Genomic DNA, 12,102 nt, shown 5'->3' with positions numbered 1-12,102 from the left:
ACAAGTTAAGACTTTGCAGCTGGTTGCAAAAGGCGCTGGAGCCGAGGAGGAGAGCCGTGTTGCTCAAGGCTAGGAGAAATTGCACAATTTGAAGCGGGGAAAGGCTTCAGGCGGCCACAGGGCAGAGGGTGGATTTCTGAACCTCGCCAAACAAGTCCAGCTAGTCGGGGTTAATGATTGGCTGCAGAGACAACCATGGCGGTGCTCAAGATCGTCGCACCTGTCCTTGTCGCTGTCCTCACTTTCTATGCCTATACCTGGGAAAGCTTCTCTGAAGGTAAGCCAAGGGAGAAGGGTTGCCTCTTCTGAAACGTGGCCTTGATCGTCTCTTGCACATAAATGGTTCTGCCGTTCTCAGGGATGTTTGCACATGGCATGCTAGCGACACCAAACAAGCACCTTCGGCTCTGCTCTTGTTGCATACCCTCCAACATTTATCCGATGAAAATAGGGACGTCCTGTTCCATAATCATAACGATAACAACAACAAAGAAGTTACTATTTATACCCCACCCACCCGGCTTCCAACATATATGAAAACATAATACAACATTGAAAAACTTCCCTATACAGGGCTACCTTCAGATGGCTCGGGCGTCGGATCACACCCTCCAACATTTCTCCAAAGAAAATAGGGAAGTCCTAAGGAACAGAGGGACATTTGGGGATCAGATCAGAAACTGGGAGAGCTTCTGTAAATATGGGACTGTCCCTGGATAATAGGGAAGCTTGGAGGGTCTGTTGTTGTTGGCACTTGCTAAAAACTTTTTTTGTTTAGACCACCTAGCCAGATATGCAGAACCTGGCCTATGTTTTAGTGTTTTTAATTTAAAATAGTATTAGTATTAGTACAGTATTAGTATTAACTCTCCCTTCACCCTAATGTTCCGGAGAGGGTTACAACGAAACACAACTTTAAAAAACAGTTTAAAACAATTTACAATCCCTGTGAAAAAAAGGTGGATCCTAAAAACACAGGTGCCAGGGGAAAGAGTGTCTTTAGTCTTTGCTGAAAGCTGTATAATGAAAGTGCATCTCTTGTGAAGTGGGAGTTCTGTAGCTTAGAGGCCACCACAGAAAAGACCCTCCCTTGGGCTGCCACCACCCCTGAGACTCTGGGGTAGTGATCATTTATTCTGATTTAATTTTTGAATGTTTAAAAGAATTGTTTTCATCAACTTTGTTGTTTTGTGAAGGTGTCAACGTTCTGTTACATTCCAGCCGGATATCAATCTTGTGAAATAAAATCAATTACTAGGGAGGAGGCAGTAATGCTTCTAAATCCCTGTTACTGGAAGCCACAGGAGGGGGGAGTGCTGCTGCGCTCAGATCCTGCTTGCGGGCTTCCCTTTGGGGCATTTAGTCTGCCACTGCGAGAAAAGGATAGTCCGGATAGCTCAGTTGGCTAGAGCGTGGCGCTGATAACACCAAGGCTGCAGGTTAGATCCCTGTATGGGGACAGCTGCATACCCTTTGCACTGTAGGGGGTTGGACTAGATCAAGCTGTTGGGCAATACGCACCAACCGAGTGGCAACAGCGGCAGGGTCGACGAAATAACAAAGTCGTCTTCAGTATATTTGCTTGCTTTTATTTACAATTATATACAACACACACCTCTACTCCATTCCTCTCATTTCACAATACATCACCACCACACCCATGAACCATTTGGGAAGCTTAAATACAGAATTCAAAATAGTCAATTACCCAATCACATTACAGTAAGCAAACTCTACCTTCAATTATTCAAATTAGCAAAAGCTCAAGGGTGTGTTAACATTCAGAACAAGGTTACAAACACACATCTCTGTGTAGCACCATTGACCACATCAGTCTTAAAGGAAAAACCTAACACAAGCATCCCCAATCTTTGCCCTCCAGCTGTTTTGGGACTACAATTCCCACCATCCCTGACCACTGGTCCTGTTAGCTAGGGATGATGGGAGTTGTAGTCCCAAAACATCTGGAGAGCCGAGTTTGGGGATGCCTGGACTAGATGACCCTAAGGGTCTTTTCCAACTCTATGATTCTGTGACTACATGGGGGCCCCTTTGGCCTGACTCTCCTTCTGTCCTTACCTTTCTGTTCTTATGAACTTCAGTACAAAACATCTGGATCGCGGGCGGCTGATGTTGACCATCTCCTTCTCTGTCTCCAGAAATGGTGCGAGGGAAACGGATCCTGGTGACGGGGTCAAGCTCAGGGATAGGAGAACAAATGGCCTACGAGTTCGCACGGATGGGGGCCCATTTGATGCTGACAGCGAGGAACGAGACACGCCTCCAGAAGGTAAACTGTTAATCCCTTGACCCCAACGTAGTTAATGATCATGGGCATCACAGGTTCCTTGATTTCATAGTCTTAGTTTGGCTACAACCCTTAGCCTCCCCTCCCCTCTCAAAAACACCCCCCTCATCTCTTCCTTCTTCATCTGGCCCTCCTTCTGATCAAGCTCCCCTCCCATGAGAATCCGTTGTTCTATAATGGAAACCGGATTAGTTTAGCCATGCCCTGATGATTAACATTGGCTTGTGGGAACATGGAGGCTTTTTTCCTGATGCATTGCAGGGGCTTGGGGTCTCTTCCAACTCTATAATTCTGTGATTTTATGACTCCCCACCACTACTGCTATTCTGCTGGCTTTTCGATTAACATTCCCCTGAGCTTGAACTTCCTGATCCAACTGTTTTTATTTTGACTTTTAAAAATTATGGTGCTTTTAAACTGGCTCGCTGTATAATAAATTTTGTGGCTGTTTTTTACTGCTCGGATAGGATTGTTTTATTGTGCGTTGTAGTATTTTACAATGGATTTTATACTTGAAAACTGCTTAGAAGCCATTTTCAAGTTCCCTCTTTATTTTTATTTGTTTTCTCTTTTTGGTATATTTTTATTGTTTTTTTTCTATTTTACATTTTAGAATATTCATTTAAACAACCTTAAAATATCAATGACTTCCCTCCCTCTTTCCATGGTTCAGTTTGCATAACATAAATCCCTGCATATCTCACACAAACTAAGCCATTCAGTATTCCATTTTTACATCCATCAAAACTTATTTACACTGTTGAATTTAACTTAAAGCTGCCAACGTTTTCAAGTGTACACAATTTTCACCCATGTAATCAATAAACATTTCCCAATCTTCTTTAAACGTATACTCTTCTTGTTCTCTTATTCTATAAGTTAAGTCTGCAAGCTGCGCATATTCCATCAGTTTAAGTTGCCATTCTTCTTTAGTTGGGACCTCGCTCGTTTTTTCCATTTTGGGGCTCGTTTTCCATTTATTTGTTTCCTCCAGGTAGTCCAGAAGTGTCTTAAACTGGGAGCCGCCTCTGCTTCGTACGTCGCTTCAGATATGAGTGACTTGGCTTCTGCCCGGAATGTTGTGGAAGAAACCAGGAACGTCTTGGGTAAAGATGGAAGGCCAGTCTTTAGCCAGTCTTGGAGGGATGGCAATTGTTCTTCCAGTTCCCAAAAGGCTGCAACGCAAGCTGCCTTAGGCACAGGAAAAGGCCTCCTAAACCCTTTCCTCTTGAGGGGAATAGCTCCAAAAGCATTTGCCAGCTTCTGCCCTGGGACACCTCAGCTATTGGCCTTGTCTGCCTGCATCTTGGCAAAGATCTGCCCAGAGATTTTTTGATGAAGGGTGGTATATGGGAGGGAGGGAGGGAGGGAGGGAGGGAGGGAGGGAGGGAGGGAGGGAGGGAGGGAGGGAGGGAAGGAAGGGGGTTGACCAGCATTTCCCAACCTGATTGGCCTTCCAGATAATTTGGACAGCAACTCCCATCAGCCCCAGTCATTTGAGATTAATAGATTATGTCTTGTTTCCAATTTCTCATTGATTGGGTGTATCTTCCAGCTCTCTCGTTCTGTGATTCTGTGAAAGCTGGTGCCACTGGATTACATTCATCCGTTTTGTTGACATGGTTAACCTAAATAGTTTGAAGTGAGTTTTGAATACATGGGCAATTCATAGATACCATTTTGAATGCCATTGTGTTACTATCTTCCTTACTGGGGTGCACGGAAATCAGAGTTCTGAATAATGCTTTTTATTTGGTAGGGAGAAAAAAGTTTGGAAACCGCTGTCTTAACCTAGATGTCTTAACCTAACCAAATTTCTCCTGCGTTCCTACCAGCCAACATGGCTGCATGCTGCTAGGGGCGGCCGGGAGTTGGTGTCCTAAACATTGGGAGGGCGGCAAGCTAGCAAAGGCTGGTATCAGAGAATTGTAAGGTTGGGAGGTACCCCAAGGGTCATCTAGCTCAACCCCTGGAACGAAGGAACCACAGCTAAATTATGAAAGGACTGAGCTCTGCACAGGCTGATTTTCAAGGACAGCCTGAAAACATGAGAAGAGGCTGAGCTCCGTCCATCTCCAAGTACGGCTCTCTCACCTCCACTCAGTGTCTCTGTGCTCTTTTCCCTTGCAGGGGGGCTTGATCTGCTGGTTCTGAATCATGTCGGTGGAAAAATCAGTTTTGGCCCGTACCAAGGAGACATGGAATCTGTGATCAGCTCCATGACAGTCAACTTCTTCAGCTACATCCAGGTCACCGTGTCGGCCCTGAGCATGTTGCAAGAGTCCCGTGGCAACATCATTGTGGTATCCTCCATGGCTGGTATGGGCAGGCGACTGGCGGCCTCCTGGCCTAAGATCTCGGGAGGTCCAAATTTATTAGCTTCTGATCATGATATAATAATAATTTATTTTTTATACCCCGCCCATCTGGCTGGGTTTCCCCAGCCACTCTGGGCAACTCCCAACAGAATATTAAAAACACGATAAAACATCAAACATTAAAAGCTTCCCTATGTCTTCTAAAAGTCAGGTAGGTGTTTATTTCCTTGACATCTGATGGGAGGGCAGGTGCCACTACCGAGAAGTCCCTCTGCCTGGTTCCCTGTATCCTCACTTCTCACAATGAGGGAACCGCCAGGAGGCCCTCGGTGCTGGACCTCAGTGTCTGGGTTGAACGATGGGAGCATAGCTGCCAAGTCCCAGTTAGAAAAATACAGGATCAGCAGCGCCGGCACCAGAAGTCGTTTCTACGCATGTCCGGACATGCGGAAGAAATCGGAAGATTTCCCCCCGGAAGAAATCCGGGGGAATTACGGGATATTTCACCATTCAGGATGACAGCGGGAAACGGTTTTAAAAACGGGGGTTTCCCAGGGAAAACGGGAGACTTGGCAGCTATGGATGGGGGTGGAGATGCTCCTTCAGGTATACTGGGCCGAAGCCATTTCGGGCTTTCAAGGTCAGTACCAACACTTTGATTACATCAATGTCAAGGAAATAAACAACTATCTGACTTTCGGAAGATATCTGAAGGCAGCCCTGTTTAGGGAAATTTTTAATGTTTGATGCTTTATTGTGTTTTTAATATTCTGTTGGGTGCTGTCCAGAATGGCTGGGGAAACCCAGCCAGATGTGTGGGGTATAAACAGTAATTTATTATTATTATTATTATTATTATTATTATTATTATTATTATTAGTTGGCCCTGCCACGCGTTGCAGTGGCTCAGTTTGTTAAATGGAGCCTTAGACTCCCCTCACCTTCAGAGTCCCTGTTTTTCGTGTGTTATGTTTACATAGACACATCCCTGTGTCTCCCCCCAATCTGTTCTGTCCCTCCTCCCCCATCCCCCGGTTCATCCCTGTGATTGGGCCCACCCTGTCCCAACCTATGACCTATTCGCCCCCCCCCCATCCCCAACCGAGGCAGGCCCCTACCTCCACTTGGCCTAGTATGGAAAGTGGCCTGGTCTGCAAAGCCGAGGCGAGATACTATGGAGAGGGCAGGTTTCATCCCTGTGTCTCCCCCCACCCTGTTCTGACCCATTACCTACCCCTGCCCCCTATTCGGGGGCCCCATTCCCCCCCCAGGCAGGCCCCTACCTCCACTTGGCCTAGTCTGGAAAGCAGCCTAGTCTGCTGCAGCCTATTCAGTCTGCTGGGCAATGTTGGGCCTTGTTGCTGCAAAAGGCCTGTTTCCAGTTGGTTGCTGTGGAAGTTTGTGATGTCATCTGGTGGCACGGCTTTGGAGGCAGCAGCGTGCGATCTGTCTTTCTATTGGATGCTGCTGGAGTCTTCAGACCTTCTGCTGGTGATGTCTAATTTGGGCGCCACTTTTTGTGTTTAATCATTATTTTAGGTGTGAAAGGTGTGGTTTTTTGGGGGGGGGGGAGAATTATGCCAGATCCCTCCCTGATGGGCAAGGTAAAAAATAATAAGTTGCATTACTGAAATAAATGCACCTTTCGACAATATTCTAATTTTCTGAGTTTCACCTGTAGATTCTGCAGCCTTCCAAGTAGGAATATGTTCCTGTTTTCTCTCAGGCCGCATTCCAGCCCCTTTCTCCGTTCCATATGCCGCCAGCAAAGCTGCGCTGGAAGGATTCTACAGCTCCTTGCGGACAGAGCTGCGCCTTCGGGAAATCAACATGCCTATCACGGTTGCCGTGTTGGGGTACATTGACACAGGTAAGCAGCCCCAGGTAGGGCAGCCGCTTAGTAGGGCTGGGTGATAATCCGGTTTTCTACGTCGTGATATATCACCAGTGAAGAATTCGAAGGTCTCAAAAAAATATAAAATAAATGTTCATAAATATACAAAGCAAACACACACATAAGTATATAAACCATGTGTCTGAAATGGTACAGGAGAGCAATCCTGAAGCCATTCTGACACTCCCAGTGGCCTTAAATATTCCTCCGCAGTAAGGGAGGAAAATGGGGGAAGCCTTCGCATTGTCTCCCATTGTCTTTTTGCTTGCAAATCCTGTCTTGAGGACGTATTTGTGTACGAATAGGGTTAGCCTGTGACCTGGGATTCAGGAAACTAAAGCATCACAAAAGAATGGCCAGGCTGCCCAGGCAATGTAACCAGTGACTTATCTCGGGTATCCTGGCAAACAGGATTTCTGCTGTAGACCACCTTCTTCTGTGATGTATGTACGGTATGATGTTTCCGGGGGGTGGTCTTGTGCTACATTGTGGGCAATTTCAGAAATCTATATATAAAGGGCTTGGGCACCATTGTTCAGGGTTCTCTCCTCCCTCCTGTGTGTGGGGAGTAGGGACCCTGCTGCAACAAGTACTTTTCAACTGGAATAAAGATCAGGCTTACTAGCTACTTTGCTTCTCGATATTCTCTGGTTGGCCTCTGGAGAGCCAGTGTGGTGTAGTGGTTAAGAGCGGTAGACTCGTAATCTGGGGAACCGGGTTCACTTCCCCGCTCCTCCACATGCAGCTGCTGGGTGACCTTGGGCTAGTCACACTTCTCTGAAATCTCTCAGCCCCACCCACCTCACAGAGTGTTTGTTGTGGGGGAGGAAGGGAAAGGAGAATGTTAGCCGCTTTGAGACTCCTTCGGGTAGTGATAAAGTGGTATATCAAATCCAAACTCTTCTTCAAACTCTTCTTTTCTCCTACTGATAGGGAACCCACTTAAGGATTCTACTGTATACGGGCTCTTGGATACCCCAGAAGGGAAAAGGAGCAGGTTTTTTTTTCTTATAACACCATCTAAACATTGTGATGGGACACAGGTGGCACTGTGGTCTAAACCAGAGAACATCTTAGGCTAGCCAATCAGAAGGTCGGCAGTTCGAATCCCTGTGACGGGGTGAGCTCCCGTTGCTCGGTCCCAGCTCCTGGCAACCTAGCAGTTCGAAAGCACGTCAAAGTGCAAGTAGATAAATAGGTACCGCTCCGGTGGGAAGGTAAACGGCGTTTCTGTGCATTGCTCTGGTTCGCCAGAAGCGGCTTAGTTATGCTGGCCACATGACCAGGAAGCTGTACGTCGGCTCTCTTGGCCAGTAAAGCGAGATGAGCGTCACAACCCCAGAGTCGTCCGCGACTGGACCTAATGGTCAGGGGTCCCTTTACCTTTAAACATTGTGATATACAGGCAGGGAACATTCCCAGCCCTACCTGGAGATGCTGCTGGGGAGTTGCACTTGAGACGTTCTGCATGCAAGGGAGACGCTCTGCCACCGAATTGCAAAAGTAAATCACTAAAAGTAAATCAAGATTCTGATCCGCTCTTTTGGAGGGGAACCCTAAGGACTAGAATCTTAATATATTTTTAAGGAAACAGGTCCCAGGCTCAATCCCCAGAAGCGTCTTGTGGAAGGGCTGGGAGAGACTCCTGAGCCTGAAACTCTGGAGAGCCACCGTCAGCCCCTGTGGGCAGCAGCAAGGTAGACAGACCAGCAGCAACTTCCAATGTCCTAGGGCAGTGGTGGCGAACACGCACGTCAGGCATGACAGGCAGAGAGCCCTCACTGCTGGCAGGCACCCCGTTGGCCCATTCGCGCTGTTGTTGTTTTTCCCCCTCCATTTGTTCTCCCGCTCCTCCTACAGCTTGTCTCCGCTAGAGCTTGTCTCCGCTGTTAAAACCTGGATCCCTTTTTTGTTGTTGTTGTTGGTAGCCAGAGACTGGTTTTTTCTGGTGCTTTGGCAGACTATGATTGGGTGTAACAGCATTCGTTTTTTAACCCGTTCTGTGCTGGTTTTTTTGGCGCTTTGGCAGACTATGTCGGTGCTGCGTGTTACGTAGTTCCAGCGAAGGTATTATTCGTCATTTATTTCTGTTCTCCTTCCCTCCCAAAAAGTGCAGCAGCTTTGGGGCACCCCCCCAAAAGAAGCAAAGCAACTTTTGCACCCCCAAAAAAATCTCCAAAACTTTGGTCAGCAGCTCCTCCCAAGAAGCTCAACAACTCTGGGCACTTTGTGATAAATAAGGGGTTTTTGGTTAGTTTAGGTTAAATAATTAGTTTTTGGTTTATTAAATACAGTTATATATTACAATTATACATTTTTGTTATTTAAACTATAAATATCGTGAAATTATGGCTTTTTTCTTGAAGTGACACACCACCCGAGTTATGCTCGGTTTTTTGGCGAATTTTGACACACCAAGCTCAAAAGGTTGTCCATCACTGTCCTAGGGTGCCTGGTGTAATTTCCACACTGACTTGCCTTCCGTGCTTTTTCCCCGCAGACACAGCTGTGAGGTCGGTAGAAGGCAAGATCTCTATGAAGGCAAGTTCAAAAGAGCTCTGCGCCCAGGCAGTCGTGAGGGGCGGCGTCATGAGGGTGAGAGAAGTTTTCTATCCTTACTGGGGCACGAAACCTGTGCTGCTCTTCAGAGATTGGCTGCCAGGAGTCTTGGACCAGATCATTGGCAACGGCTACTTTCTGGAGAAAATCCTCTGAGAATTATTTGTGGGATGAACGGAAAAGCTACGAGTTTCAGTGCTGCAAAACATCGGGGGCTGCTTCCCGATGCATTCTCTCTCTTTCTCTCTTGAAAACTCGCCAGCGTTTTAAGTGCAAATCTCTCCTAATAAACACATTTGTGTGTGTGTGCAGTTCTAACTAACATACACATTTCCCCTAATATATGCATGCATTTTTATGGTCTTCCAATTTCTTTTGCTTAACCAAACGACATATGGTTTCAGGGAAGAGACAATCCCAAACTTATCTGGAGATTCCAGGGATTGGACTTGGGAACTTTGGTGCGCAAAGCTCTACCACTGAGCTATGCCCCTCCCCAAAAATGAAGTAAGATCCTAGTCCTCATTGTTCTAAAGAAGTAGCAGATTGGCTTCCGGTTCGTCGCGCCGTCGAAGAAGGACGCAGGGACTTCGCGCTCCGAAGTCCCTGGCCTCGCGGAGGGGGGGGAGTCCGCAGAGCGAGCGGACTCCCCGTAGAAACACCGGGTAGAGCGTCCCGGTGACTTACGCACCCAGCGGCTGCTCCGTTTTGCGAATCCTCTGCTGCCTGAGAGCTCAGTAGAGCGATCGAGAGCCAGCGGAGTGGAATTGCGGGAGCCATTTTGGGTTACATCTTACCTCCTAGAAGCGAAGCTCCGAGTCCTTACCCGGCAAGCGGCGGATTCTTCCAAGAAAATAAAAGATTTTTAGAAAGTAAGTGAAATTTCCATTTGGACTTTAAAAAATTTAATCTGGAAAATAGGGAGAGATTTTAAAAAACGGAAGTCGATCTCTTCCTAATGGCTAATCAGGAGGCGCATTAAATATTCCCAAGCCGAAGGGGGAAAAGTTTTCTGGACTGTGGATCCGAGAGAAAGACTTTTTTGAGGCTCAGCATTAATAAGGGGAAAGTGTTTTGACAGCTGTCAAAAGCTGTCAAGCTGTCAAAAGATCAAGAAAATTCATTATATTGACCGTGGATGGCAAAATTTATGTGAAGATGAGACAGAAGTAAGCTATTGGAATTATGACTTGAGTGGATTTGTGATGGACTTAAAGACAAAGGAGAAGATCAGCCAAGATGGAGGCGGCCGTGCTGTAGGAAGGAATTTTCCAGCACCCTTTGTCCCCTATCTTCTGCCTGCCTGTGGTTAAGAGAAGTATGAAAACAAAGTACTCTCGAGCTTTCCAGGAGGCTGTGCTGAACTATCTACAAATATGGGAGGATATATACAAGGAACGGCTACATTTTAATTCATCATCCTTGGAGATTGAGGTTCAAGATCAGGACACAGAGGATAATTTTGATTTTGAGACTGGGTGTGAGGAGCAACAATTTGAGGAAAATGACTTGGACCATAAAAAATTTCTCCTGGACGAGGTAAAACAAGGACTGGAAAAGGAATAAGAGGCCGACAATGAGAACCAAAGTGAAATGAACATTAACGAAAATGAGGAGCCTGGAGAGACTGAAATGTGGAGTGGTGTTATTGAGGGATGGGACAGGCAGGGGGAGGGGGGGACAAGGGCCTGGAGTTGGAAGTGGGAAAGAACTGGTGTGGGGTGACAATTTTAGTTAAAAGGCTTTTTTGGTTGCTAAACAACGGTTTCTGAAATCTTGGCTTGTTAAAGGAAATGCTGATCCAATTGGGGGAAAAGGCAGTGGGAGAGGAGAAGGAGAGTGTTTTTAAGTTTAAGGTTAAGAGTTTTCTGGAGGGAGGTAGAAGAATGGTTGAGGAAATAAATTTTAGATAAGTATGAATATTTCTGTGTTTAGATAGGTGTTTCGGTAGAGAGCTGCCTGTCTTCCCCTCCTTGTTCGGAGGCACCTAGTGGCAGGGGGTGCTCTGAGGGGAGGGGAGGGGGCGGAGGGAAACCCAGACACAAAAAATGGATCCTTTGAAGTGCTGTGCCCCGCAGGTTACTCTTGTGGCAGGAGGGGACTTGTGGGGGGGGGCAGCATGAAGAAGGAGGAGGATTAAGTTAATATTATAAGATTTAAGATTTTGAATTAGAAAAGAAAACCCGCCATAATTAATTAAAGAAGTTAGGAAAACCAGGAAGAAGAGAGTCGAGGAAGTCAGAATTATAATGTTAACAAAATAAGAATTGGATATTTTATTGTATTTTTCTTTTTTCTCTTTTTTCTTTTTCTTGTGTATTGTTGTGCTGAAGAAACAGCTGGGGGAAAACCAAACCTCAGAGCTCCACCATCCCTGTCCTCTCAGTGGCAGGGAGGGGATGAGGGGGGGAGGGGGGAGGTTAAACCCAGCTTACAAGGGACCCCTTTGATTCTCAACGCCCGCGGGTGCTACTGGTGGCAGAAGTGGACTGGTGGGTGGAGGGAAAATGAAGGGACAGAGTCTACATTGCATGTTTTGTTTGTCTTGTTCCTATAAAACTAATAAAAATTATTATTAAAAAAAAGAAGTAGCAGATTTAAATAAAAATCTGCCTTATACGAAGTCAGGTCCATCAGCCCTACCTGGAGATTCAACCCCAAGAGCTCATGGTCTACCACTGAGCTACACCCTTCCCCTGAAAATGAAGTAAGTTTCTAGTCCTCATGGCTCTCATTTAGAGCAGATTTCAAAAGGTACTAGCCTTATACTGAGCTGCAGCCCTTCCCCTATCCCAGTGTTTCCCGAACAGGGGTCTCCGGCTGTTTTTGGACTACATATCCCATCATCCCCAACCGCTGGTCCTGCTAGCTAGGGATGATGGGAGTTATAGTACCGCCGTATCCTTTTTTAAAAAAAGAAGAGCATTTTGAGGCATGCCCTCCCCCTAAGGCATAAGCAGCGTGCACCGGATGTTTCTTTTTAATTCACACAGCATCTCCCCGTACACAAAAGTTGTTTAGGC

General features: G+C 46.4%; 1 protein-coding gene across 1 annotated transcript; it reads left to right on the top strand.

Moving 5' to 3' along the window:
* The first annotated feature begins 102 nt into the window (after positions 1 to 102).
* Positions 103 to 10,715, top strand: LOC118076515 (hydroxysteroid 11-beta-dehydrogenase 1-like protein A). Its single transcript, XM_035099332.2, has 6 exons — positions 103 to 277; positions 2,160 to 2,290; positions 3,303 to 3,414; positions 4,439 to 4,627; positions 6,353 to 6,496; positions 9,021 to 10,715. The coding sequence occupies exons 1-6, from the start codon at positions 196 to 198 to the stop codon at positions 9,233 to 9,235; spliced, it is 873 nt and encodes a 290-aa protein (XP_034955223.1). The 5' UTR covers positions 103 to 195; the 3' UTR covers positions 9,236 to 10,715.
* Positions 10,716 to 12,102: the final 1,387 nt, after the last annotated feature.

Source organism: Zootoca vivipara, chromosome 17 (assembly GCF_963506605.1).
Source record: "Zootoca vivipara chromosome 17, rZooViv1.1, whole genome shotgun sequence".
Classification (NCBI taxonomy): domain Eukaryota; kingdom Metazoa; phylum Chordata; class Lepidosauria; order Squamata; family Lacertidae; genus Zootoca; species Zootoca vivipara.
The sequence above is the reverse complement of the archived record's forward strand: the minus strand, read 5'-3'. Positions and strand labels throughout refer to the sequence as shown.

Coding starts and splice junctions, on each gene's coding strand:
- LOC118076515 (XM_035099332.2), top strand. CDS start 196: ATGGCGGTGCTCAAGATCGTCGCACCTGTCCTTGTCGCTGTCCTCACT. Junction 3,415..4,438: donor AGAAACCAGGAACGTCTTGG/GTAAAGATGGAA, acceptor TTTCCCTTGCAG/GGGGGCTTGATCTGCTGGTT. Junction 4,628..6,352: donor TGTGGTATCCTCCATGGCTG/GTATGGGCAGGC, acceptor GTTTTCTCTCAG/GCCGCATTCCAGCCCCTTTC.